This window comes from Echeneis naucrates, chromosome 15 (assembly GCF_900963305.1).
Source record: "Echeneis naucrates chromosome 15, fEcheNa1.1, whole genome shotgun sequence".
Lineage (NCBI taxonomy): Eukaryota > Metazoa > Chordata > Actinopteri > Carangiformes > Echeneidae > Echeneis > Echeneis naucrates.
Window position 1 is genome coordinate 4052294 of NC_042525.1, and position 27898 is coordinate 4080191.

The 27898-nt window shown below is 41.0% G+C and overlaps 4 protein-coding genes across 7 annotated transcripts; 2 read left to right on the top strand and 2 right to left on the bottom strand.

The window, feature by feature from the left end:
* The first annotated feature begins 2854 nt into the window (after positions 1-2854).
* Positions 2855-5356, top strand: mkks (MKKS centrosomal shuttling protein). 2 transcript variants are annotated; one of them, XM_029521557.1, is made up of 4 exons: positions 2855-3991; positions 4232-4413; positions 4586-4696; positions 4774-5356. In XM_029521557.1, the coding sequence occupies exons 1-4, from the start codon at positions 3007-3009 to the stop codon at positions 5200-5202; spliced, it is 1707 nt and encodes a 568-aa protein (XP_029377417.1). In that variant the 5' UTR covers positions 2855-3006; the 3' UTR covers positions 5203-5356. The 2 variants fall into 2 exon arrangements, with proteins under 2 accessions (XP_029377417.1, XP_029377418.1); XM_029521558.1 differs by having other exon boundaries at positions 2855-3844.
* A 934-nt stretch (positions 5357-6290) lies between these two features.
* srd5a2b (steroid-5-alpha-reductase, alpha polypeptide 2b) lies at positions 6291-8197 on the bottom strand. Its single transcript, XM_029521599.1, has 5 exons — positions 7923-8197; positions 6866-7029; positions 6682-6783; positions 6444-6594; positions 6291-6357 (listed from the first exon to the last, which is right to left on the bottom strand). The coding sequence occupies exons 1-5, from the start codon at positions 8195-8197 to the stop codon at positions 6291-6293; spliced, it is 759 nt and encodes a 252-aa protein (XP_029377459.1).
* A 2242-nt stretch (positions 8198-10439) lies between these two features.
* On the bottom strand, positions 10440-17088 carry memo1 (mediator of cell motility 1). Of its 2 annotated transcripts, XM_029520921.1 has the most exons (9): positions 16667-17088; positions 15426-15507; positions 15275-15343; positions 14990-15102; positions 14436-14547; positions 13849-13991; positions 13660-13736; positions 13166-13270; positions 10440-12939 (listed from the first exon to the last, which is right to left on the bottom strand). In XM_029520921.1, exons 1-9 carry the CDS (start codon positions 16725-16727, stop codon positions 12808-12810), a joined length of 894 nt encoding a protein of 297 aa, XP_029376781.1. In that variant the 5' UTR covers positions 16728-17088; the 3' UTR covers positions 10440-12807. The 2 variants fall into 2 exon arrangements, with proteins under 2 accessions (XP_029376781.1, XP_029376782.1); XM_029520922.1 differs by lacking the exon at positions 15275-15343.
* A 779-nt stretch (positions 17089-17867) lies between these two features.
* On the top strand, positions 17868-21519 carry spast (spastin). Of its 2 annotated transcripts, XM_029521001.1 has the most exons (16): positions 17868-18145; positions 18246-18329; positions 18411-18491; positions 18592-18722; positions 18800-18933; positions 19006-19099; positions 19194-19268; positions 19364-19435; positions 19522-19597; positions 19688-19779; positions 19881-19960; positions 20050-20092; positions 20183-20262; positions 20344-20414; positions 20515-20555; positions 20659-21519. In XM_029521001.1, exons 1-16 carry the CDS (start codon positions 18028-18030, stop codon positions 20782-20784), a joined length of 1398 nt encoding a protein of 465 aa, XP_029376861.1. In that variant the 5' UTR covers positions 17868-18027; the 3' UTR covers positions 20785-21519. The 2 variants fall into 2 exon arrangements, with proteins under 2 accessions (XP_029376861.1, XP_029376860.1); XM_029521000.1 differs by having other exon boundaries at positions 18800-19099.
* Positions 21520-27898: the final 6379 nt, after the last annotated feature.

A 27898-nucleotide genomic window follows, 5' to 3' on the forward strand; every position in this document is an offset into this window, starting at 1 on the left:
CCAGGGAGGGAGCTGCTTTGAAAACATTTTAGAAGAAAGGATCATAAAGCACACTGCTGAACAGCCTACTAAACATGGCATAGTGAATCCCAGAACATAACTCATAATTGCTTTAATAAGCCTCGCTCTCTGTTCAAGCCGGCGAGCACAGTTTGCAACATGTTTTGGTGACAGTGTCTCTTTCTGTGCTTGAATACTCTGAGAAGTAAATTAATTCATTCCAAAACATGGGGCATAGTGGTGTTTGTTTTGCAAAAAAGAGCCCAGGGTAGCGCCTTAAATGCTATTGTTTGGAATGATCCCTTCTAACATAATTGTTTGTGGTTAGCTGGTTAAACTTGGTAGAGGCTGTGTGCATTTTCTCAGGCAGCATGACACAACAGTATCATTACGTGCCCAGTGGGAAGGAACCGTTCGTGAACCTCCAAGGTTCTACTCTCCCACAACCAACTGACGGGGTTAGTGGGGTAGCCTGTAAGAAGGCATGCATATGAAACAAATAAAAAGAGTGAATGCAATATCTGGTCAACTAGGCACACATGGCATTATGGAGGATGTGAGAGATCAGCGCAAATGTCTGCAGCCCTCGTCCAAAACTCTCAATAAATGAAACGTCAACAAAAGAGAGACCAGAGCTTTTCCTTGCACTTAACAAAAACATCTGATGTGCATTATTCCTGACAGAGGATTCGGCTCAGGATGAACTGCTTGGCTTTTTAATAGAATGCGTTTCCTCTGCTCTGTGTCATCGTCCATTGAAGAAAAGCTCTGAGGGAGGCAGTCAGTTGAGATTTGCAAAAGATGACCAGAAACATCCTCAGAGGGATGAAAAACAACATCAGAATGTGGCGATACAAAAGTGGATACATGAGTCTCGACCTCCCCCTAGTGGCCAGACAATTTGCTATTGAGCAAAACAAAGAATAAGTTGTATGGGAATATTTACACAGTAAATACTGGAGAAGTATATATTCCTTTGCTCCATGACCCCCCAAAAAGCTATTCAGCGGTTGTAGACAGACCACAATAAATTGCTAGAAGTAATGTCTCAAGTAGTTCTACTGTTTGGCATTTGCACAAACATGAATGCTGGAAATAGAATCTTAAAATTCATAATCAAATGCAGATTCATATTACTCTTTATTTTTCAGCATTCTTTAGTTTGTATTCATTCTAAGCGGGAAAATATTTTTGTTAAAGTAATTATGAGGTTTTGTGGCCAGCTGAAAGAAACCAAGCTCTTTGGCAAGACACAAGATATTTTTTAGCATATGACGTACGAACATGTTCACAACCTCCTAAAGTATGTTGCTTTTTTTTTTTTTTTTTTTTTTTTTGTGATTCACGCCTCATTCTTTGTTAATTGTTAATAAAAATTGGTGATAAATAGACTATATCTGCTTTTCCGCAGAAAACAGAATTTTAAAAACCCAAACATAAAAAACCATATCATGAAAATTACAAATATGTTAAGTATAATAACATAGTCTATATTTTCCTGAACACATTTCGAGTTTTAACAAATGTTCTACGCATTTAGCTAACATTAATATAACTATGAAATGCATTGTATTAATTTAACAGAAAACACACCACTGTACAGTGCTTGGTATTCACGCAATGACTCACCTTAATGACAAATTTGAGAGGAGCCATTGCAGTGAACAACTCAGCAGTCAGTTTCACCTGAAAGAAGTCGACGGTCATAGATTACACATGGTAGCCTACAGATAATGTTCTCAAATTAGTAACGTTGTAGACAACATATATTCATTTTAAGCAATAGTCGCTGGTTTGTAATAGGGTGTCAGTTACTGAGGTCAAATCTATTTAGTAAAACACATTTAAACAGTTTGAGTAGACAAAAGTGCTACACGAAGGACATTTGAAATAAAATTAACATAGTTTACAGCGAGTGTCCCTTAATATTAATCTGATAACTTCTGATGGACATTTATTGCACATTAGCCCTTTTAATGGTAAAGCACTTCAATTGACAACTGTTAGTACCTGACCTCACTCCTCCATAGTCAGGTTGCACAAACCAACCTAAACTAGATTAACGTGACCTCTTCACACGTAGTTAGATTGAATCTTAAGTATTTTAGACGCACAATAATCAGAGTTTACCTCCTTGTTGATACGCGAGTAATTCAACGGCTCAATTCGTTATAACAGCTGATCTCGTAGGAGGAAAGAGTGTTGTCAAGAGATACCACAACGTTAAGATAAAAATTGGAAATGACACACTAACTGCACCAAAAACAGCCACGCGATCTTTGTTATGTACAATTTTCCGTCAGGATATTGAAAATAACAAGAGATTTCAAACCGCCAACAGGTTTGAATGTTTGTCTAGCCGGCGGGCGCCCGAAGATGACGTCACAGTCCACTTGTAGTTCAACAACTGCGAAGCCAGATTGCGTCGGAGCTTTCAGCGGGAAGGCTCCCGCCAGGGAAAAAAATAAAGAGGTTTCAAAATTTATCGTTCATGTCTGTTATAAATCCGGGCTGGGGTGGGTGTTTTGTCTGGTTTCATGTGTCCATAGTAGCAGTTTTTGAAGACTTGCAAGAGAATGCGACTCTTACCTGAAGAAGCCCCCGTTAGGACCCAACGCTCGGATCGCTGCCATGGAAACGAGCTGCGCTTTGAAAAAGCCTTTGCTTCACCCCAAATTATACTTTACGGTATTACCCCTAAATATTACTTTCAACAAAACATTACTACAAAAATATTTCAATAAATTATGTGGTTTTCCTGAGTATAGTACTTGTAAGGTTTGCTTAAATAATAATCTGTCATTTTAGTCAGGCATTACGGTAAGTTGCCTCTGACTGTGGAAACATGGAAACAACGACCGTAGCTTTTCTGATCAAAACTGTTATAGATGACACTATTTTCTTTTATATTTACGCCAATCTTGGTGTGTAACGTTATGTTAGGGAACTTCAAGTGTAAGTCTGCCTCCCTATAACTTCGCGTAATTTCTTCTTGAGCTACTTAAGATGGCTCGCCTTGTGAGGAAATCTCCATCTCTGTGTACGGACCTTCCGCTGGACAATGATGATATCTCCACCAAACTCAATTTGCTGAGGAAGCTTCTGACATCTTGTTTTGGCCCAACGGGCAAACTGAAACAAGTTCACAACAACGTTGGAGGACACGTTGTTACGACCTCGACCTCCTCGGTTCTCCTTCCAGCCGTTTCCTCCTCGCAGCCTTTCGTCAATCTGATAAAAACCTCGATCCTCAACCACGTTTCTCGTTTTAGTGACTGCGGGTTGTTTGCTGCTGCCCTGTGTTTGGCTCTCACAGAGCGGGCAAAGCAATCTGGTCTCGGTGGCAATGTGGCCATCGGACTGAACCAGCACCTGCTGAGTCTGTGCGTCGGCTACCTGCAGCGAGATGACTGTGGTTGCAAAGTGAAGCTGGATTTCTGCAGCAGCCAGAATCTGATGACTTTAGCTCGCAGCGTCATCTCCAGCAAGCCAGCGTGTGTGTTAACAGAGCAGGAGACACTTCACCTCAGCAGGTTGGCTGTGCAAGCGTTCTTGCTGACTGTTCCTTGCGACAGCCCAGGCACAGTCACACTGGGCAGGACGGTGACTGTCCCTGTGGAGGGGCACTCTGTGCTAAACTCTGCAGTGTTTCCAGGTTTACTGGTGGACATTACTGATGCCATTTACCCCATCAAGGCAGGGACCTTGAATTCAAACCTGCTCTGTACAGTGTTGTTCAGTGCGTCCCTTGCAGGAGACCTTTCTGAACTAGGAGATGGGATAATTGAAGTGCATGATGGTGCTGACCCTGATTCCCAGATCCTGGATCAACTCTTGGAGATCGGTAAGCAGGTTGTTAAGGATGAGGTGAAGCTGTTTCTGTGCCAGAAGGTCATCCACCCAGTCCTACAGCAATACCTCAGGAGTCAAGGTATCATTGTGATAGAGAGACTTGGAATGTCTCTCATGGAGCCATTAATTCAGATGACAGGTAGGATTCTGCATGGAAAGGAATCTGTTTGCAGATTATAGCTGTAGCAGATAAGATCATAAAATTAATCAGTAAAGGTGATTTCACTCCATATATATGGCACCCATTACCTTCAGGCATGAAAACACAGCAATTATTGTAATATATAATTTATCATTGAAGCTGTATATGGGGATATTACAGGGGTAAGAAGACTGCACCACAATTACTCTGCTGTTTCATATCTACTTCAACAAACAGGGGCTCAACCTGTGGCAGCACTACATACCACACTCCCAGTCAAGGCTTATGGGAAGGTGAGGGAGCTCACTCTGAGGCAGTTTGGATCCAAAACTATGCTACAATTACATCCTCCTGGGGAGTCAGCAATTTGCACAATGGTCCTCTGCCACAGGAATGAGACAATGCTAAGTGAGCTGAAGGTAAGCTCACGTGAGAAGTGGTTGATTTATAATGTCACATGTATACAATTTTATATCTGCATTTAAGATTATTTTATGGATTTAAACACCTAGAAATGTTTTTACATAGAGAAACCAGCTTGCAATGGCCGTTAATGTCGGTAAATTTAACATATAAACCGATGTATTAAAGGTGGTGTGCCTGAAGACAGAACATGTTTTGAGGCTCACCCTAAGGGAACCCTCTGCATTACTTGGAGGTGGCTGTACTGAGACCCACTTAGCTGCTTACATCAGACACAAGGTAAGATTGAGGATTATACCATTATTATGGCGATGTAGTGATAACATGCCATTGACTTTGTGATCATTTCATTTTAGAGCATGAGCAAAGCGGCAGAGACAGCATTGGAATTGGGGTGCTCACAGACAGAATACCATCTCGGCACGGAGGTATTCTGTCGCTCACTGGAGTCTGTAGCTGCAGCGCTGGAGCACAATGGTGGAAATTCTTTGATCGATCTGACTCATGCACACCACTGGATCCTCCCTGCAGATGTCATGAGAGAATACGGGGAGGAAAGTTTTGGTTTTTGTGGCTGTGGACTGGTGGAAAGTAGCCCAAGTAAGAGGTGGACCTATCTAAACACTAACTACACAGAGTTCTCACCTGAATCTCTGTGTGGAAACGCCACTCAGCAGCCACGTGTGCTAGACTCTTTTGTGGCTAAACTTAATGCGTTACAAGTTGCTGTAGAAACAGCTAATCTTGCATTAGATGTAAGATATATAATACAAGACGTGAACTAGTAGAATATATGTTTTGTCCAGCGTTGGGCTCTGGCTTAAAGTGGAAAATGGAAACAGTTTTTACAAGAGAGATATTTGTCATTGACAATATCTTTCCTTTATCCTCAGGTGGGTTTTTATGATGAACATTTCTGTTAAGTCATTGACTTATTTGCCACTAATGTTACAAAAAGATACAGATTATTCTTAATTATTTGTTGTGCTGTTTGTTGTCTTGTCTCATTCATTATCTGCACTGCTTAAATGTAAAAAGTGAAAGTGATGGTGGAGCCCATCCCAGCTGACATCCGGGTGAGGGCAGAGTAGATCTAACGTTAACATCACCAGTAGATTACACAGACAAACCACCACTCAATTTTAGCATCACTAATTAGTTTAACTTGCACGTCTTTGTCTTTGACTGGGAGGGAGCCGACATCACATCTTTCCAAAATAATACATTTAAAATTTGCTGGCTGTCTCACCCACACTTCCAGCTGATTACACTTTAATGGGACCTGTAAATAACAACACAGTACAAATGTTGCGGATCAAAGGAGATGAGCTTCAACAGAAAAATGTTTAAAATTTTCACTATTATAATTCAGCATGTTTCTGTTGCAGGTGCCTTAGTTTAGTGCCAGGGGATGCTGTAACGGGTGAAGCCGCATTTTGTGTTGCAATGACAGGCCCAAAAAATCACCAGCATTTTTCTAAAGGAATTTTCAACTCTTTATTGTGCTGCAGTTAAAATGTTACCAGTCTAAACTTATTTGATCCTCTGCCTGACAGCCATGTGAAGATAACATTTATCCTCAAGCAGTTAAATGTTACAAGCCTATTGCCACAACATGACATGCTGTAGGCAATTCGACAGTTCACATCTATATATGCATTAAGCCCCCCAGTCAGTGTCTTTTTAAAAGGTTCTTCTGTAGCACTTTGTAAGAGTTGAGCAATTCTTCTATCGTACTGGTATTGTTCAACACTACATACTAATGCTTAACTGAAAGCAAAACATATAATTGGGAAGTAAAATCAGTGTGATTTCTGCTGTTGGTTCAAAAATTGTCTGCCTTTGAAAGAAACCCGCCAGGCGCTTTTTCCCCTCAGATGATGAATGGAATTAAAGCCTTTCGTATCTTGGGATAGTCTTTAAATTTCTCTTGGTAAAACCTGTAACAGAGGGAAGAGCAATGAATAAGGTCCATCAGAACAAAACATGGTAATATAGGCTCATTTGACAGTGATGCTCCAGGTACCTGTGATGGTAATAGGCTCTTGGTCCAATGAAACTCAGGGTAAACAGAGCGAATGCGAGGGCTGGAAGGGACCAGGTGGCCAGAGCAAAGCCAAACCACTCTATGATCTCTCCTAAGTAGTTGGCACCAGAGACATATTCAAACAGACCTCCTGCGGGATATTAAGAAGAGCAGAGGTCGGTAGAAGCACAGAAACAGTAGGTTAATCAATGCAGAAATCAAAGTTTCTGTTTCTTACCTGTAGGAATTTTGTAAGCCTCTTCTCCAGGTTTCCTCAAGTTGCGTAGAATATAGTCGCTGTGTATGTTGATGGCCATTCCAACATAAAATACCACTAAACCTGGAGAAAATAGTCACCTGTATGTGACTGAGTTTTTAAAACTGTGAGTCTAAACTAACAAAGAATAAAACTCTGTTCCTACCAGTTCTGCAGCGATAGTCTGCTGACCATTCATCATCCAATGGACTGCAATGCAGCAGGTAGTGTCCCTGCAGAGAGCCATTCAGAATGCAGAAGATGGCTCCTGCCACCATTGTACTCAGTGGGAAAGGCTTTCCTTTGATCAGCAGGGAATAGATAACTGTCCTGTGAATGGCAAGAACACGGGAAATGAAAATGCTGCTCTTCCACCAAGTTCCAGTATATAAAAAGAAAGTGTTTTATATCTGTGAAAAAACATTTTGAATTTAAATGCAGGAACATTTGAGACTTTAAGCCTCAGTCTGGGTTGTAGCAGTACATTCTTCACAGACTTCAGATTAAAACAGAAGCTCTCATTTTTCAGTGTGTGCACTTGAAAGTCTTTGGCTCTTGTTCTGACTTAGTAAGTAACTGAATATCTACTGGCAGAAATTATGATAGATAGACAGAAAACATGTCATCATTCCTAATATCCACCCTGCAGTACATATTCATATTACATATATAGGACAAATTTTCCTTTCAGCAGCTCTCAAGAGCACCTTTGAAGAATGTTAAATGGACAAAAAACAAGTCCATACACGCCTGATGGTATGGAGAAGAAGCTTTCAGTAGACCTGGTTGTCTTACTGCAGACAATAATAGTAATGCATTTTACTGTTAGAAATGTAAAATGATGAGTTTTAACCTAAATATATGTGCAGTTTGTTTCATGGCTGGGTCAGCGTGGTTAAAAAAAATGGGGAGGTGGGGAGAAAATCAAAGTTCATCCACGATAAGTAGATTGATTCCACTGTACTCCAGCAGATGAAGTAAATCAGGATGAAATATAACAAAGAATAAAACAAGAAATGGAGAGCATAATGGCACAGATATAAGACACTATAATACAAAATGCATCAGTAAATGTGAGAAAAACTCAGAATCTCACCAAGCTAATATGAGTTCAGCTGAAGCTGTTTGCCATTGTAAAAATTGCTTACATTTTAATCAAAATGCTGTTTGCAACTCCACGGCCTTCAAACACACATCAAATAATCCCAAGACACAGTCTTTACCTTTGAAAGTAGTGCAATGAAAAGGTCCCAAGAACCATGTAGATGCCAATAATGGAGGGTTTCTGCGAGGTGACCATTAAAAGCAGGGGGATTACAAGCGCTGGTACCTCCTGGATGAACCAGGCTAGTCTGGCTGGGACTGTCCTCACTGGAGGGGAGAGTGCCATGTGGCGCCCATAGCTGGATTGAATCTTCCTGTGAGTGAGCAAGTGAATGACTCCCATCAGGATCAACCAACAGGTTAGACAGTTGACCAAGTTCTCGTAGCAGTGCATCTTGCAGGTCCTCTTGCAGGTCCTCTTCTCAGGGTCAGTAAGTGATGCAGCAATCTTCCCTGGTTACAGACTCCCGTGCAAAGTTTAGAGGATGTGACTCCTCCCTATAAAAAAAGAGAGGGGTGTTGGCCGGCTGAAACCTGAGAACTTTGTCTGAAACAGTCACAAGGACTGATAGAAATTAGGTTAAGGTCTTTCCTATCTCTGAATGCAAGTGCTGATGGGGATTATTCTACCTGCTCTCCCAGTCAGTCTTGTTTCCACAGAGCCCTTTCTGCACGCATTCCGGACTATCTTCAGAACTGATGAAACATCTATTCATCTCAACGCCAATGAGCCTCCACACTGAAATCATCAATATATTGGCCAACCCTCAAAGGTACATTGCAGTGTGTGCAATAGCGGGACTCCTAAGTAAATGTCCAAATATTGGCTAAGTAGCATAATGATAATGCTCAACTGGTCAAACAAGTTTTTTAATTTCATCATTTGTGCTTTAAAACATTGTAGCCAGGAGTAAATAGAGGATACTGGAAAAGGAATGTGACCCTGATTATTCAGTTGAGTGATCACTCACTAATTAGGCCTACAAACTGTACTCTGTAAAGGCAAACATATTAGCTCTACTGAAGATCATCAAAACATTAGTGAATATTGGCCGGTGTGTTGGTCTTTATTAAGTGAAATTAGCTTTATGGAGCAGGGAAGGCAGTGCTACATCTCAGTCAGTGTTTAATGAGTGAATAGTGAATGACTTGCGGTGGAATGAAGGTTGTTGTGCTTTTCCTGCCACCCCCCCCACCTCCCTCAGAGAATTTGTGTGTTGATCCTTGAAGAAGTGAGAGTCCTGATAGGAGAAAGGGTCCAAAAAGAGAAGCCAAGTCAAGGGGGTGTGGACAGCGGACATAGTGATAGGTTGAGAGAACAGCTCAAGTCTTTGTGCTGTGACCTGGGACATGTTGGTAACCGAAGCCAAACATTAGCGGTGGGTGGATTGATCCAGAGTCTTGGTGTGGGTTGATGAAATGGGTATCGAAGATTCAGTTTCTCTTCTCCACATTCAGAACAGAAGTCCCTCTACGCCGTAGTGGTTGTGCAGACACCGCTCCTCTCCTGCCATGGTGGACTGACGGAATGCAGTTACATGACTCAACAGCACTTTGTAGCAACGCTGGAGGTTCCAGAAAATTCTGATTCTCATTTTTCATTCAAATTTGCTTACTGCGTTCACTTCACAAATGAAGACACGCTGCTCTGCCCTACACAAAAGTAAATAAGCTGCTTTTCTAAGTAAAAAAAAAACATTAATATCGGCAATACTGGCCCTGCATTTACTGCGTTTACTTGGTATTTGTTTATTTACTTGGTATGATTAATAACTAATCTCGCACGACACCCAGGCATGCAACTGGGTATTCACTGGGCCCCAGATTTGGGTCATGAGGCTGCAGGCACGGGGACAGACCACCCACACAAAGGCCAACTTCTTTGTTCAAGACTTTGGATTACGTCAGTTTCCATTCATCGCTAATCTGTATTGCTTGTCCTGCTGAATTGGAGAACATGCCAACTCCACACAGATAATTCTTGCAGTGCGGCACCACTGCACCACTATCAGACACATCAATGTTAGTATCTTTGATTTAAATTTTTATGAATGCATAAGTGTGCTGCAAAGGTGAAAATTAAATAGTCAAACGAGTAAGAGAAGTGTTGTTTCAACTTGCTTCTTATATTTACCCTCACTGAAATAGATGGGGGGGCTCAGATTATTCATTCATGTTCTACCACTTAACCATCAGGTGGTGCTGGAGCCAATCCCAGCTCACATTGGGCGAGGGTGGGGTACACTCTGGACAGGCCGCAAGACTGTTTCGTTAGACTGCATTCATTTTAGTGTGTACCTAATAAACTGGTACCTAAACTCACATTCTCTTAAATGTTTTAGTTGCTGAAGTAAAAGCAGTTGTGTATTTATTTTTACAGTATTCCTCCAACCAAGCAGCTCCCTCTGCTGAAGACATTTTGAAAAGTAACTGTAAATGTAAAATTAGTAGGCATTGTTTCCGAACAGGTTAATACACTAAACATATGCAGTGCTGTACTGTAAATGTGTTTCACTCCTGAAAACTTTCCACCTTCCAACTATTGCACTGCTAACAATAAAAGTGGCAACTGTTAATATATTGCGTGATTGTAAACATTTGAAGAACGAGACATCCGCACAGACATGCTTTTCAGTACATTTTACTTCTTTTACATGAATCCTCAGCCTTATCTGAAGAGCCTTTTGGGATGCTTTGTCAGTGGAACCTGAGATCAAAAACAACTCCATTTAGGGAGTAGTTAAGTAGTATATTTTAGGTTTGTGACGTGAAAGTTCCCATTCTCTAACCAAGAGAAAAAAAAAAGTTACAAAAACAATTTCTAAAAGACAAACAAAGATCCATAAAAACAAAATGAACAGTGTTGAGGTTCAGCCTTTCTCTCTCTCTCTCTCTCTACAGGAGCGATGTGAGGTGGAGAAAACAGAACACCACTCCCTGCTGGAGAAAGAGATAACAGTTGGTGCCATTTTAGACCAACAGATGAGGGACTGGTCACACACTCCTGGAGCGCTGAGTGAGTCAGAGATATTGTCGGGCATTCGGCAATTGGGAGGTTACATGTGGGGAAAAAAAACAAACAAACAAACAAACAAAAAACCCAAAAACCTAACAAAACAAACAAAAACTGAAAGCACACACTCTAAAATAAGACGAAAGGTGAGGATACACTTTATATGTATATGTGCAACAGTGATAAAAAGGCACAATAGCACAGTGTGTCATGCTTGACTAGTTTCATTTAGATTAACATCAGAGGGCAAGTGAGTCCGGGGATTCATCTCTGAGTCTGTGCTCACTTGGTTCAGGTATTAACAGTTGCTTACAGTGCCAAAGGGGGTGGGGGTGGGGGTGGGGTTGCCATGTCAGGGGACTGCATCATTTCAATGGGAATACTTGACTTCAGCAGCACATCAACCAGTGATAAGTGATGTTCAAATCACATATGACAAGACAGCAGACTCCATGTTCTGCCTGTATTAAACTCAGCGATAGAATATGATGCCTCGATGAAGCAACCAGGTTTTTGTACACAGGTTGTTCATTTGTGAAAATATTACAGGACAGCAGAACTACACAGCTAAATTATTTTCTTTTGTTAATAATTGCAATTATTATTATGATTCTTTTTCTTGACATTTCATGAAGGCAATGTTCATGTTTATTAATTAATAGATTCACATCCAATAAAACAAATTTAGAGCAGGAAGCAACTGTTCTGGGTAGATTTGGGCCAAACTATAATAGTAGTATAGTCTGATTGATCATCCTTCTGCCTCAAGAATGACTGAGAAATGAATGCTCAGTCACTATTAAGTCATAATTGAGATTTTCCCCAATAACAAATTGGCATTTTGAAATCAAAATCATATTAAAAGAAAGGAGCTGGAAAATTACTCCCTAGTGAGCAGATGTAGTAACAGAAATCAAAGAGAACTGAATGTGTAACAATTCCCCCTATGATGACCATTCAACAACTACAGAAATTTAAGGTGGCAGTGTAAATAAAGAATATTGGAGTCATTTACACAGCACCCGAAAACTGCAGTCTAGTCTGAGCAAAACACATCCCTAATGCTATAAGCATATAACTAGAATCTGGGAGCAGCGCTGGACACTAATTCAACAGGCAAACCATATTATTCACTTTAGGGCTCAACTGACAACACTGCTTCTGTTAAAATGTACACATTACGTGAGTAAATACTATCAAGTCTAATACTACTACTTAAAAGGGTGGAAATAAAATGAATATAATATCTATAAAAGATAATAATTAACTAATATGAGTTTTTTTATTTTTTGGTTTTGTACAGGGGAGTAGTGAACTCTGTTGGGTGCAGCCCTTTGTTAGCAACTACAAGATATTACGCAACGGTAGTAATTACTTGACACTGTTCTCAAAGTTTAAGTTGCATGTAGCTTAAAGCAGTCAGTCAAAACAATTCGTTTTCATCTGGGACCATTTCAGTATTCTCCATTAAGATCTGCAGTTTTATTTTAATTCCTTTTCTGAGGCAAATTACATCAGCAACGATTTCCAAACGTCTAAACGTAAAGATGCATTACAACTCAAATCCATCATTTTTCAGGAAAACCAAAAAAAAAAAAGTCCTTGTGGAAAAAAAAAAAAAAAAAAAAAAAAAAAACAGACTTGCTTTTTGCAATGCTTACGCTGAGCCAAATTAATGCACACTCATCCCATCTTCTCAAACCATTAGCTCCAACATACTCTCAAAACTGCAATTCAAGCAAAATGCATCAACCAAAAGCTCTGAGACACATTTCAATTTCAAACTGAGAGGAGGGTGGAGAAAGGCAGAGGAGAGCTGAGGGAGAGATAGAGAAAGAAGACTGCATTGGCTTTGAGTGTCTAGGTCCTTCCTGTGAATAGTGGGTGTAACTTGGGGTGGGGTGAGAAGGAGGGCATCTGGGTCAGGTTATGGCGATAGATAGTTTGGACAGGACGGCGGCTCTGCAGTGGCCCCTGCCTTATTGTTGACCTCAATGAACGATGAGCGCCCCGGCAGCATAACTCACGGAGCTGTCCTGCCAGTTCCTGCACTCACTTGACTGGGCGTAGTTCAGGAAAGTGAAGTTCATTTCTAAACCAGACTTCCTCAGCTCAGCCACAGCCTGCAGAGCAGAAACATCCATTTAATCAAATCACACAGTATGTTTACACACACACAGGCACGGAGGACAAGAGCATTCTGATCTCATGACAGGAGATACCCAAGTGGAGAGTTTTGTGGGTTATTCTGAACAAAATTACACTTTCCTTTTCACACTTCCAACTGAACCTCCTCCACCATGTTAAATACTGATACACCAGATTAGTCTCTTCCTCTGCGGTACTTACATTTAGCAGCACTCCAATTGGATGACGCCCACAGATGGTGTTGCGGTATTTCTTCAAGTAGTTGGTGAAAGACATGGGATCCAGCTGCTCTATAATACCCATCCCCTTCACAGGCAGAGGAAAAAGGTGGAGCAAATGTCATTACATTTTATCATCCCTTTCTGTCCTCAAGGAATAAAGTGTTTATATATACAAATTTTTATTTAAACAGAAATTTACATTCAAATTGACGAAGGTCAGTAATGTTTATATAAGAAAATTACTTTTCATGTCTTTAGAAAGTCGGGTTTAATAATAACACCTCCTGGAAGACGTGTGCTTAAGAAAACAAGCCTATTTATCATAAGAAAAGAAAAATGGCTATAACCATTAAGAGAAGACGAGACATTCAAAATACCAATGCTGCTGTGTACAAAAGTATAATAGGTTTTGGGTTGTTATGTGTACTGTATTACTTTAATAGCAGTGATAGTTAAATATATCACTATGGTTACCATTTTATCAAGATGCTCAATAGACCTGTAGATCTCCCCTTGAGATTCATCATAGTATGTGTAACGGAACCGTTGACCTTGAAAGAAGAAACAAACGTCAGGCTGAGAAAGCTGGACGTAGACGCACGACATCCATTACATTTAGAGAATCAATCTTACTGTAAGTCATTTTTATTTTTCAGTACCTACCCCAGTGGCAGAAGTCCGATGAAATGATGAAGAGGTTGGAGGGGTCTGCTAGATACTTGCTGAGCAGCTTCCCATATTCCTGTTCCTTAGATTCACTCAGGGCACCCACGAGCACAGGGACGATGCTAAACTCGTCTTTGTGGCTGCAACAACAGATTCTTGAATTAAAAGCTTGAAAACAATAACTGGAGTTCTTTGGCAAAATTCTGTCCAAAGGGCATGGATTGGTGGGGGCTGGGGGGAATAAATGACACTTGTGAGTTCTACCTTCATACACCTACGTTACTTATGATTCACCACAGATTTAAGATAAAGTCACATGGCGGATTCTTTGGCCGACTGTGGTTCATCTCATACTACCTCATCTCTGCTTTCCTGAACCAGGAAAAGGCCGCTGACTCCTGCCAACCTGACAGAAGGCTGCATCAATAATGCATATCACATTTGTGTGTCCTAGGATCAGTGTGATTCTGATTTAGAGTGCAAAGAGAAAGCTTTTGTACCTTTTTTTTTTTTTTGCTTGGTAGATAATAGTTGAGAAAAAAAGCCTCATTGTGTGAGACTGGTCTTTCTGAAAGTGGCATTACCTCTCCATGGCTTTAGCAGTGTAAGGCAAATGCATTTCAATACTGTGCTCATCTTCATCTGTCTGCAGAGTCATCCGCTCAAACAACCCAGTTTTCCAGAGGTCAGCATAAACTGTAAAACACAGGTGAGTTTCACATTAATTGGCCATCATGGACATCTTTACTTATTAAGTCCCTTTTGGAGATCATGTAAAATTGGATATCCTGATGAGTGAAGCCTTTTCCTTAAAAAAGCTTTAATCTCAAGAGTCAGGGACATGTCTGGTCCACAGAGGATGATTAAAAGTGTATCACCTACAGAGAATGTTTGAGGTCAACATGTTGGGGCTCAATTCAGGCTAGACTAGAACAATCAAGACAAAGAAAGGAATTAAAACCGCTTACACCTCAACTATGTTCCGAATCGTGTTATGTTCCCTCACATTACCTTTGAAATGTGATTCCCAAATAACTGAAGTTAGCATGTGTTTGCATGTGAGTCCGAGCAACAAATACTCAGGGAAAAAAAAAAAAAAAACAGAAATCACAATCCAGTGAGTGAAAACTGTAAATACCCTTCTGGTCGATTCTCAGGTCATAGAGAGGCGTTCTATAGACGTCTGCAGGTGACAGGGCACAGCGGGAGAGGGGCACATGGTGTGAAGGTCCCAGGATGAACACCCTACGACTGAAGGGCAACAGGACTTTAACGCACCCACTCCAAAACACACAGCAAGGGTACTGTATTCTACTATCTAATCTACGATCCGTCCGGTCTGTGGGGTTAACAAAAGATCAGAAACTGTCACACTAGGCATTTTCTTAAATAAGGACATGCGGTAGAAAACAGGATGACTTACGTAATAGAAGGATCAACCTGCTTGTAGGCATGTGCTGCGCAAGCACCACAATAGGTATACCCGGCATGCCTGCAAATAATAACATGTCAACGTGGAATGAGGGTTGACATCTTCATTTCATCTTTCATTCCAGTTGTCAACATGTGCTTACGGTGCTATGATGGCTCTAGCAGGTCTGATGGTGGACTGTGCTTGGGACAGCCAGCCTTCTAGTTGTGCATTCAGCTGGGATCCTGAATGGGTAGAATTAAAACAAAAGCACAAAAAAAAAAACAAAAACATCTTCTTTTATTATAGATCGAGTGGTTATTGGAGATGATCCATCATTTCAAACTTCTCCCTTTCCTCCTCTCTGCACAAACCAATTACACTAACTACAAAATTGTCTGAGCTATGGAAACTTGATTTATTAGACATAGGAAATCAACAGAAATTAACAAGATGAGCATAAAGTAATTTTAGGTTCCCATATGGTACTGTGATCATTCCCAATGGCCGTCCTGTGCAGAGTTACTAACGTTATGTCATCAACATCAGTCACCTGATGTGATTTGTTTTATTTAAAAAAAATGTCAGTGATTACAGGAGGATTAACATTAGCTCATCCTTGAGATGAGTCACTGGACGTTTTATTGTTTTGGTGAACATTTTGAGGTGTTTTAACTGCTGTCACATCATCTGTCGAAATCAGTTGTGCCAGCAATCCTTTGAAATGACAACCAAGCGGGTCTGCGGGGTTTAACAGAGAGAAACTAGAGGCTAGGTATTCAGATGGGGGAAGGGGTGCAACATGAACCAATTTTCAGCCCAGCCCAGTTTCAGTCCTTTGTCTCATGGCAGGGGATATTTTTTTTACAGTGAAGAGAGTCACAGTCAGAGACGAACAAGCCCCCCAGAAATAACAACAACTTCAATTAAAAGAGCTGCTTCGGGAAATCAATAATCTGAGCAGACAGACAGAAGACCAGGCCAGGAAGTTCTGCATTTTCAACCAAGTTAGCTAGTGTTGATTTGATAATTGTGATTGCTACTCAGCGAAACGAGATAAGGGACAGGAGACGCTTGTTTGTTTGTCTGTTTGAACACATTTCGATCGAGCAGCCGGTGAAAGGCGTGCTGAATAAGCTCAAACCAACCCTGCACCAAATGGGATAACAGGCGAGGCTAACTGTTAGCTAGCCCGACTTTTCATCAGCTGGATTAACGCGACAACTCAAACGTTAGTTATCGCCATCTGTCGTGGCAAGTCATGAATCTTCTATCTCACATGTTTATGTATATTTAAAAAAAACAACAATTTGACACAATGCCATTAAAAAAGAGAAGGGGGGGGGATCATTAGCCAGCTAGCATACATCGTCCGAACACCGACGGTGCTCTGTTGACAGTTACCCGAAGCAGAGTACCAGCTCCCGGCGTGACTTGCTTCTCTGCACACCACACGGTTCGACATCTTGGTTCCCAAGCCGCCTATCTTGGTCTGCTTTACCCTTGTCAGGCGAAAGGGAAAATCGCAGAAGCCGGTGTTGGTTAAATGAGGGGAAGAAGCGACGCCTGCCAGCTCAGTCGCTCGTTAAAGACAAAGAGCAGCCCGACTGGAAGGAGAGACAGCTGAGCTAACAGGCTAACTGGCCCGCCGTGTTGCCACCGGGTACGGAGCTAGCTTGCCGGAAAGAGTGGCTAACTTTTACAGTTTGACTCGGTCTGGGAACAATTTTGCAAACGCAACACACTACACAGCGTCTTTAATGTGCTAATACTGAAGGGGCGGAGGGGCAGAGCCGGAGATCGGGAGCTGTCACCGTCCGGATCTGGGGATTATTGTGTTGTCTGGCGAGCCAGGTGAGGGGGGCGTCTCCCGATAGAGGAAAGCGCAGGCACGTCACGGCGTTCTGATTGGCTGCTGGATTAGCAAGAAGGGAGCGATTGGTTGGTCGTTCTAAAAGGGGGCGTGGTGGTGCGCGTTCCTTTAAAAAAAAACAAAAAACAAGAAGAAGGTTGGTTTGGTTATGAAGTTGCGGCGCCCGGCAGGTGGGCGGGTACAGTCTGACAACGGCAGGCCAACCTAAAGAGAACAGCGAAATTTAATGTTACATTAAAACGCTACAATAAAAAAAGGAGTCGGATTTCAATCAAAGCAATCAAAAACTCTTTAAAAAGTCTATCAACTTTGTCAGAGCTTTAAATACTTCCTCAGAGCTTATTCTCTCTTTTCTAAGAAGAGATTTATCTGCCTTTTCTCCTTTGCATGCTGTCTAAACTTGGTTAATGATAACTTAATATGTCTTCATAAAAATCATACAACTAAATAATATGATAGGAGTGCGATACTTGACCTTAACAGTTGGCTGTGCTATTGTAAATAAAAAGAAATATAAAGAAAACGGCGACGGGGAGAAAAACATTGCATCTGGGTCAAACCTGAGAAAGAAAAATGAACATTTTGAACGTTAAAAAAAAAAAAAAGTATGATAACATTTTTATTTCAGACATCAAGTCACCCGCCACACCGGATAGAGGCGCTGACGCACCAAGTCAGTTTTCTGCAGCCGCCATTAAGCGTAGAAGAAGAAGGCTGCCATCAAACGCCCGAATACCGGAAGTTAGCATTGGAAATGTTTGTGTTGTGACGAGGAGCCATCATTATTGTTACATGTGTGACAAAAAGAAAACGGACACTGATTAGATAACTTTGACCGCATCACTCCCTTTTATAGGCGTCTTATCTGCGAGAGCAAGGAGACGATATCGTGATGTCGACCAAAATAAGCGCAAATAAAGGCAAAGACAGCGGCGAAGTTATCAGAAACTACCACAAACAGGCGTTTGAATATGTATCGAAAGCGCTGAGGATCGACGAGGACGACACAGGTTTGTTAGTCATGTCTGTTGTGTTGTGTTGTGTTGTGTTGTGTTGTGTTGTGTTGTGTGACAGCTCTCGGTAAACTCCCCGTCCTCTCTGTGATGTCAGGGGAAAAGGAGGAGGCTGTGCAGTGGTACAAAAAAGGCATTGCTGAGCTTGAAAAGGGGATTGCGGTGGAGATAACGGGACAAGGTATTGGCCAAATGTCCAGATGTGTACAGGAGTTCGGTGTTGAGATGCCGTCGGGTTAATTCTGCATGTTCTTGTCAACAGGAGATCGAGACCGAGCAAAGAGACTTCAGGACAAAATGGTCAAAAATCTCACCATGGCAAAAGATAGACTGGCCCTTTTGGGTAACTTGTCTAGCATCTGACTCTGCTAACATAGTTATATTACAGAGTAAGATCGATCAAGTTATATAAGCCGAGGATCAATGCTGTTCTTGTTTCACAGAGGCAACGCTTGAATCTAAAAGGAGACGTCATCCGCAGCCAAAGCCTGTACCTAAAAGCCAGCCTGCAGTATCTGCAAACATCAGGCCCTCCACTGCTGTCAGACCACCGGCTCGATCCATGGATCCAAAGGTGTGTTTGTGCTTTTCTTTGAATAGTTTTTAAAATGTCAGTAAATTGCATTGTCATATTTTTTTCTTCTCACTAAGACGACTCCACGAATGCCAAAAGCTCTAAATGGAAAACCTGCAGCGATGAAACAGCCAGCAAAGAGGGACATGAAAAACTTCAAGAACGTGGACAGCAAACTGGCCAACTTAATTCTCAATGAAATTGTTGACAGGTATTTGGCTGTGATGTTATTAACTCCATGCAAATGGAAGCAGCACGCTGCAGTTGTCTCTGTTCTTTGCAGTGGTGCTTCTGTATCCTTTGGAGACATTGCAGGACAGGATCTGGCGAAGCAGGCATTACAAGAGATTGTGATCCTACCAGCCTTGAGACCAGAGGTGATCACTGCTAAACATTTAATCCCTGCTTACCATTATTATGCTATTTCAGATTTTCCTCTAATATTTTTTTATATACTATTTTGTCTGGTAGCTCTTCACTGGTCTAAGAGCTCCGGCACGTGGTTTGCTTTTATTTGGTCCACCTGGAAATGGGAAAACCATGTTGGTAAGTTAAATCGTTCCCAACACAAACCAGTTATTTAACTCTTGTTGGTCTTGCATCAGCAATATCAATTCACAGCCTTTGTTTTCTTGTTCAAGGCTAAAGCAGTCGCAGCTGAGTCAAATGCAACATTCTTCAACATCAGCGCTGCCAGTTTGACCTCTAAATATGTAAGAAAACAAATTTCTTTGGAGTTGGCTTTGACGTCACACTTAGTTTTGTTTTATTTTAATCTTTCTGGTCATCTCCTTTACAGGTAGGTGAAGGTGAGAAGCTTGTACGAGCACTTTTTGCAGTTGCCAGAGAATTACAACCGTCTGTCATCTTTATTGGTTTGTATGGCTGAAGACGTTTCCCAAATAGTCATTTGTTTCCCCCAGATTTTAACTCATAAATATCTTTTTTTTTTTTTTTACACTCAGATGAAGTGGACAGTTTGCTTTGTGAAAGGAGGGAAGGAGAGCATGATGCCTCTCGAAGGCTAAAAACAGAGTTCCTTATTGAGTTTGATGGGGTAAGAGCAGCCCATGAACGTCTGACCATGAACAATCCATAAAGTGTGTTATAAACACTGAGTGCTGGTGCTATTTTCATAACTGTGTCTCTGGGTTTCAGGTGCAGTCGGGTGGGGATGATAGGGTGCTTGTAATGGGAGCAACCAACAGGCCTCAGGAGCTCGATGAAGCTGTACTAAGGTATATTATACAATCATACATCTCTACTTACAGCATTTATTTCTTTTTAATACAGTGTCACCCCCATTTTTCTCTGTTTTTCTACATAGGCGCTTTGCAAAGAGAGTTTATGTGGCATTGCCAGATGAGCAGGTATTTACTGTAGAGAATCACATTTCATAAACACGGCCTTTTGTTAGTTTCAATGTTTGACTTTTTTTATAATGTAACTGTTGTTCTTAGACAAGAGCCACACTGCTGAATAATCTTTTGGAAAAGCATGGGAAACCACTGAGTAAAAATGAGCTGTCCACTCTTGCAAGGTGAGCCTATATTTATGTACCACACAGCATTCATAAAGTGTTTTGGACTTTGTCTTATGTGCTGCATATTCAACTTGGCAGAATGACTGCAGGATACTCGGGAAGTGATTTAACCTCATTAGCCAAAGATGCTGCACTCGGGCCAATTAGAGGTATGATCTCTTTGTCACGTTGAACTGATTGTGTACTCGTACTTTGGCTTCATCCTGAGGGGCTTGAAATGATAAATTTCAATGTGAAAATCTTTCACAGAGTTGAGACCAGAACAAGTGCAGAAAATGGCTGCACATGAGGTGAGATAAAGCAGTTAAAGTGCTCCTAATATTACAGATACCACCTTTATACTCAATAATGTAGATGTGTAATTCTATAGTTTGCTGTTTGGTGCATTCACAGATGCGTAACATAAAGATGAAAGACTTTGAGGATTCCCTGAAGCGGATCAAGACCAGTGTTAGCCCAGCCACTCTGAATATGTATACTAAGTGGAACAAAGATTTTGGTGACACAACAGCTTTTTGAGCTTTCTTGTACACTGTCATTTCTATTTTAAAAAAGAACAAAACATAAAGAAATAAATAAATTAAAAAAAGAGGTTATTACCTCTTATTTACATGAATGACGTTGAGGCTCACATGTGAATATAAATGTTCACATGTCCCTATTTGGGATCAGTAAAAGCACTCTAACCCACTGTAGGTTGGTAAAGCCTTATGGGTATAATGTGTAAATATGATGACACTTGGAAGCATTATTTGTAAATTTCCTGTTTTCTGGAAAAGCTTTGCTTATACCTTTCTTCACTTTATTGTTCAACTCCTAAATACTGTCTCATTACTTGAAAACTGAATAATTTATTCTTAAGAATTAAAAAAAACAAAACAAAACTGAGTCCCTTCTTGTGCCTCAAGAGGGCAGCAAGCTTCTGTAAATCATCTCACCAGTTTAGATTGTTTCCACACATTGATTCATTACCTGACATTATGACTTGTCACAGGTATTGATCACCAAGTGCTCTCTGTACTTGTACGCATGAAAGAGTGACTCTATTTGGGAGGATAACTGGCATGTGGTGCTTTTGTATAATAGAGGTTTTCCATTTGGACTCCTGGTTTGTAGATATGAATGTATTTGATAGTAGAACTTGATGATGCTTGCCCAATATTTTTCCTTTAGATATAATTAGTATTTCCTTCAACAGAGTGTAATGAAATCCAACTCTGCTCATGCATCAATAAAGACAGTTATTAAATTATCTCCCTATCTTTAAAGACATTTTCTGTTCAATAGTTGATAATGTGCAAGATGTGTAGAAAAAAATATAGGGACCTTTCATTGTGCCATATGTTTAATTTCTGCCTTTAAACATTTATTTTATATTAATTTTTTTGAGATTCCCCACTTAAAGGCATAGGAAAGTATATTCTTGTGACCAACATTGACAAGAAAAGCAGTCTGGCACTGCCTATTGATTTTTGCATTTGACGAGAACTTCCTCCTTCCTTCCTCCGTCTCAAGTGAAATATATTTTGCCTGCCACCACAGATGTGAGGAATGCAATTTAAATTGCTATTAATGGAAAATAAAGGCCGTGTTCTGCTTTGTTAGCTGTCAAGTTGAATGATAGATGGGATTAAATTTCCCGCTGTGTGTGTGTCAGGGTATTTAGGGTCAGGGTGAGGAAGAACCTTGTGTGCATACATGAAGGTGCTGCAGGGAAAATTTTTAAGTGTTGATGGGTGAAGTAACATGCAGCACTGGTCAAGGCCAGAAGACTCAGCTCACTCAGGTCACACAGCTGTTCAACCCCAGTGAATACCTGTGGCCAGTCATAGATCTTTATTTCAGTGCACTAAAATATTTCCTATACTTTCCCAAAGGCCCTTCCTGTTGGTCCGCTGGTGGTGTTGCCTGCGGTTTATGTGGCCCAGCAGCTGCATCATTTCTACTGACAGATGTTTACAGACTCTGCCGACGCAAGCATTTTCTGCAGTTAAAGTTTTTTCAATCCTCTCCTCTCCTAGAACCTATCATGAGAATAAATAATTAAAGCAAAAGTCTCTATCCCAGAGCTGCAAACCACACCTAGGACTACTCTCACCCTCAGGGGAGAGATGTTGGCTGGAGTGTGTTTTTTAACTTGTCACGACTGAAGAGTTTCTTTCGTGATGCCAGACAGGAATGGAGAGTGTTAGGGATGAATATTTTGTCATCACCTTTTTTTCTTGCTGTTTACTCTTCACCAAGTGCACCCTGCTCAGTTAGCAGTCAACAAATGGTCTTTATGACAGACAGACATTTAGTTATGTTATTTTCCAACCAACCATTTTCAACTAACATGTCTGAATATGAAATATATTTTACCACAGGTAGTAAAATGAGCCACAAACCTCATTTCAACATTCCTACGAGCTGTTTCTTCTAACGCAACCTGTAGCTGTAGAATAAATTGAATCATATGCTCAGAATGTGCATTCAATTTTATAACTGACAGAAGACAAGAGTATTATTGAGGTGGTTTAAATCGTGCAGTTGATTGACAGCTTCCCTTTCTGGTTGCGTGTCAAAGTCCTGCACCTCCACAGTGGCTCAATTGATGCTTTTGACCACGACATTCACTCAAGGGAAAACAGAATAGGTGATCATTTGATACCTCCAGTGAAATTGCCCACCCTGTAGAGAGTGGAATAATAGTCAACACAGTGAGGACCTCTCACTGGCTGAGCAAACAGTCTGAGTGTTTCTTCAAGTGGCCCATTATGAAAACAGTACGTGGAAGAGAGGGTTTTGTTATGCTGAGTGCACATGTCTCACTTTGAGACTGCAAGAACTGGGGGGATTATTCTTTGAGTTTGTGGTGGTACTGAATATAAACCAGACATAATTTGTCAGCTGGTTGCATTAGATGTTAAAAGACTGTGCACTGACTGTGTGTAGCGCCAGCTTGGAGATTGGCTCAGAGTTTGAGGATTTTTAAGAAAAGCCTGATTGTAAATTGTTGAGCTGGTGGAGACGGATTTCCTTTAAAATTTTGGATTTGGCCCTTTTATCACCTTTGGTTTAAATATGTTATTCAGGGCTTCACACAGTGGAAAGCCTTCAGGGCTGAGTCGTGTCCACTTTCCAGTACTGGCTGCTACTGTTACACTGGTCTGCACGCCCGATACATAAGCTCATTTACCATGGGAGTGTTATCTTTCTCCCTCATGGGAGGCAAGAAGCCAAGTCTAATCATGTATCCAATGGCAACATCTGTCTTTTATGAGCAAATTTATTTTTCTTGCTCACCGTTTATTTATGGTGTGTGTATTGGTGGGTGTGTGAGTGGAAATACTGGGAGCATTGGTATTTATACACACGTGAACATGGATTTATTGCTAAGCCAGCATCAGCTTTTATCAATGAGGGAAGCTTGAATATCTAAATTATGTGATTTTTATGTATTAAGAGGGTTTAAAGGAATCGTTAGATGATTTGGAAAGTATTTTCATTCCGACAAAAGTGTCATAAGCGTACAGTAAATGTGATGATCCAGCCTGCATCTGCTTAGCCTAGCTTAGCATAGAGCATCCTGAGGGAAATAGCGAGCCTAAATCTGTCCAAGGGTAACAAAATTAAGGAAAACCAAAGTGTTAAAATGACATAATGTGGTCTTGGCAGACATATTTTTGGTCGAGACCAATTGCCAACCAGTGCACATAGCTCACTGTGAAACAGCAACATATGTTTACATTTTTTCAGAATTCCCATCTCTATGCTTAGGTAAACTCATTACCAGCCATACATCCGTGTGTGTGCTATCAAACCTCTCATTTAACCCTTCCCCAAAATATAAAGATGGATATAGTTTCAAATATAGTTCCTTTAATTGCTGTATGTCTTTAACTAAAATCATAGCAATCACCATATTTGTGAGGACTTTAGCAGACCATTACTTTTTCAAGATTGTAGCTGTTGGAGCTTAGCTTTATCTCTAAATTAGTGGTTTTTACCAGGTGCTTCCAGCTAATGCTACATTATCTTAAATCTAAATGATGGTAAGATATGACATATGTAAGCAATGATAAGTAACAAACGTAGCAATTGGCAACGTAGTCTATCAACACTGCTAAAATCAGAGTACTGTATGTGCTCATGGCTCATCAGGAGATGTTTGTTTTTTCTGCTCATTTGTATTCGAGGAAAGCGTTTACAGTATCCGCCTGACTGTCAAATTTTCACTCTGGCAGAGAGATAGGTCTGTGGTAAGTGTAGTAATAGCCAGTCTTCCAACCTCACCATCTAATTAGGGAGGCCACCACCTTTTTCATAAGGGGTAGGAAGGAAACAGCTTGTGCAAAAGCAGCAGATGCTAGTAGCATGTGTGGTGATGATGATTAATCAGGGAGATGTTTATCTGAGTGCATAGGGAATTTTGAATGGCTGTTTAATTTTCTGAGAGCAGATTCAGTCTGCATGCCTTAAAATGCATCAAGTTAAGCTTTTGTATTTTTCTCCCATTGGGGCCTGTGGCCACAAAGCTGTGGGAGACTGAGGTGGACTGAGGGGAGTGAACTTGCCGTCAAAAAGCCATTTATCTCAGTCACCTCTGTGAGGTTACAGGAGCCAAGACCTTGTCTTTGACTTCACTGAGGCTGGGCAGATGTATTGGACGTGACATTCAATACAGCTCACCTCTAAAAAGGTCTCTTTTCAGTCTCATGTATGAATGGCCCTGTAGACCAACCATCAGAGAGGATTTTTATAAAACGAAATAATACTCCTCTATTTGGTGGAGAACAAGAATGATGTGCTCCTTTTGAGTGGGCAAATATTTTCCCCAGATGATGCGGAGGATACATATTGAATTTGGACTGAGGTGGACATGTTGGGACGTGGGCCCGATGCTGTGAGGGGAGGGGAGGCGATGCTGAGGGGAAGAGTGCGCTGTCAGGGTGAGCTGCAGGCTGCCCCGCGGTGCATTCCTTCAACTCGTGTGCAGCCAAAACACTTGATGAAAAGTGAAAGTGCAGTGAGGACTGAACGTTTTCACAAGAATAATGCTCTGTCTGTCATCCTGCTTCCCCACTCCCCTCGCCCTCCCCCTTTTATCTCTTTGTTGCCCTTCCCTTGGGTCATTCATGTGAGGACAGGAGTGGCGGTTAAACGCCGCCTCTGACCCCAGTCAGGTTCACAGCGCAGACAGCCATCTCATGTCCATCTCAATCCACCACCACGAATAAATTAAAACTAAGAAGACGCTAATCTCATGAAAAATGTGTGTGTGTATATATATATTATTGTTATTATAGGTAGAGGTTTTGTCATATGTTGTAGGCAAATATGTGCAGATGACCTTCAGCTTCACTTTTGATGAACTCAAAGAAGACAGTACAAACAGCACTAAATCATCACTTCTTTATGGGAACCTTTATTTACAGTCCTAAAAGACCAGATGGTGGGAACAATGACAGGCTCTTAAAGCCAAGCAGGTAACGGCTGATGCTGACATTCACTCTCTGCACTCATAAGACTGAAGTAAAGTTGCAGGTATTTGTTCATAAAATAAAATATTTGACAAAATGAAAGTTTGATCCAGTGATGAGATCCTAAAATCATATGATATGAAGTCAATAAAAACTATCCCGGAGGAGCCTTGAATTTGAATTTTATGGCAGTCTGTCCTTTTATTGTCTAAATATTTCATTGAACTTTATGATGGCACAAAGGGAAAAATCAATGCCTCTTTAGAAAATGATCATTAGACGACTGTCAGGAAGCACATCAGTTGTTGTTGATTGAACTTCTTGCTAATGTTGTTCCAAGCCTGAACACTCAGGGTCACAGAGCACACACATCTGTTCTTACCAAAACACGTCTTCGTATGTGGTGGGATACAACGGCATGTAGGCTGAAAGGATGAAAGCAATTAAATGTAGGCCTTTGAATATGATTTGCTGTGGCAGGTATTGAGAGCGTTAAGCACAGACTTAGAACGCACATTCCTGCCTTGGTATTAGCTGTAGACCTGAAAAGATTGAAGCAGATTGCAGAGTCACAGATTTGCAGATCTCAACACGTTGGCAAACACTCTGTAAGCCTTTTCTGAATACAACACAGTCAATATCAGGGACTTATTTATGCGATAGGCAAATCAGCAAATCCTTAAAATCTAAAAAAAACAAAACAAAACAGAGAAACTAAGACTTTTAATTGTGCGTTATGACTGTGAGAAGCCAATTTTCATACAAACACTGGTAGATGTCTGTTCTTGTTTACCTTGTTCTCAAGCTTTTGATCACATATTTAGAGTCCATTTTTGCAGAATATCAAAATCTATCAAAGAGGTCCTGGTGAAATGAGCCGACTGGGAGGTTTAGTTTCTTCAGGGTGTTTCAAAACAGCCTGTCTTGGCCACACGCCCAGGAACAGGCCTGGAGCTCTTTCATCTCTCCATGTCCTCCAGCATCTTATGGGGCCTCACAGCACCGCTCACAATATAACACATGCACACATCACACCACTGTGGTGTTTTGTAAATTTTCGCTTCGTGGTGCTTTGTTGTTCTAACTTGAAGTTATTAAGATGATTCTCTTGGGGTCAAAATTCATCACTTCAACATGCACACATATTTATTTTGGCAACTCAGCTGCCATAATATAGGGAAAGTCTTACCACTGGATCCGACTCTGATGTAGTCTGGGCCTTGAAGCTGTACTTGCTGCCACGGAGCATTGGTCAAGAAGCAGACCTTGACCTTCACGACATGACCTGTAAAACACAGGTCTCCTTATCCACGAAGGAAGAAAGAGGTGTGACCAAAGAGGACGATGTTTTGGAAATCTATCATATCAACTTATGCAGTGATTACCGAGCAACACTGAACTTCGGTGCGTTACATATGCCTGGAAGAAAACTGATCTCAGGCATCTTGTAGATGTCACGGAGGAGAAATGAATGAGTGCTGGGCCACAGGAAAAGCCATATCTGGTAATTACTGACAAATTGATGCCATTTGAGGAACTACCTCATACAGAAGAGCCGCTCAAACGACAGCAGTGATTATTAGATGTTTTGGATGGAGATTTTGAGCTATCATCAGGGACCGAGGCAGCACCGAGGGATATAAAGTTTAATGTGCACCATTGCAGCATCCCGTGTAAATCACTGTATAATTAGGGCAGACTGTTGCACCTCTGCAAAGTGATATCTGACGTTATATTACATAGACATCCAGGCTTGCGATCACACAGGTTATTATTACACCAATAAAACACATGAAAGAGAGGATGTCTGTTTTTTTAACATGCCTGATTTCTGTGATTATGACGATGTTCAGAAATATGTGAATATGGTGTCACTTGCAGCGATGGAGCTAGAGCGAGTTATCCCCTGAATCTGCAGCTGGCTTCAAAGAGCAGTCGTTAGAGAATGTCTCAGCTCATTGCTATTCTGTCTGAACTCCAAATTCTCCACTTTAATATTCTCTTGAACAGAGGTGGACAGAGTACACCACTTCACTACTTCAGTAAAAGGACAGATACTCTGTGTCAAATATTACTCCAATACAAGTAAAAGTGGCTTCATCAAAATATTATTAAAGTAAAAGTACAAAAGTATTTGCTTAAAAAATTACTTAAGTAAAAGTAAAAAAAAA

Coding starts and splice junctions, on each gene's coding strand:
- mkks (XM_029521557.1), top strand. CDS start 3,007: ATGGCTCGCCTTGTGAGGAAATCTCCATCTCTGTGTACGGACCTTCCG. Junction 4,414..4,585: donor CAATGCTAAGTGAGCTGAAG/GTAAGCTCACGT, acceptor GATGTATTAAAG/GTGGTGTGCCTGAAGACAGA. Junction 4,697..4,773: donor CTGCTTACATCAGACACAAG/GTAAGATTGAGG, acceptor ATTTCATTTTAG/AGCATGAGCAAAGCGGCAGA.
- spast (XM_029521000.1), top strand. CDS start 18,028: ATGTCGACCAAAATAAGCGCAAATAAAGGCAAAGACAGCGGCGAAGTT. Junction 18,146..18,245: donor GATCGACGAGGACGACACAG/GTTTGTTAGTCA, acceptor CTGTGATGTCAG/GGGAAAAGGAGGAGGCTGTG. Junction 19,100..19,193: donor TACCAGCCTTGAGACCAGAG/GTGATCACTGCT, acceptor TTTGTCTGGTAG/CTCTTCACTGGTCTAAGAGC.
- srd5a2b (XM_029521599.1), bottom strand. CDS start 8,197: ATGCACTGCTACGAGAACTTGGTCAACTGTCTAACCTGTTGGTTGATC. Junction 6,784..6,865: donor AGACTATCGCTGCAGAACTG/GTAGGAACAGAG, acceptor TATTTTCTCCAG/GTTTAGTGGTATTTTATGTT. Junction 6,358..6,443: donor AGAGCCTATTACCATCACAG/GTACCTGGAGCA, acceptor CCTCTGTTACAG/GTTTTACCAAGAGAAATTTA.
- memo1 (XM_029520921.1), bottom strand. CDS start 16,727: ATGTCGAACCGTGTGGTGTGCAGAGAAGCAAGTCACGCCGGGAGCTGG. Junction 14,548..14,989: donor CCTGAGAATCGACCAGAAGG/GTATTTACAGTT, acceptor TGTGTTTTACAG/TTTATGCTGACCTCTGGAAA. Junction 13,992..14,435: donor ACTGCTAAAGCCATGGAGAG/GTAATGCCACTT, acceptor CTGTTGTTGCAG/CCACAAAGACGAGTTTAGCA.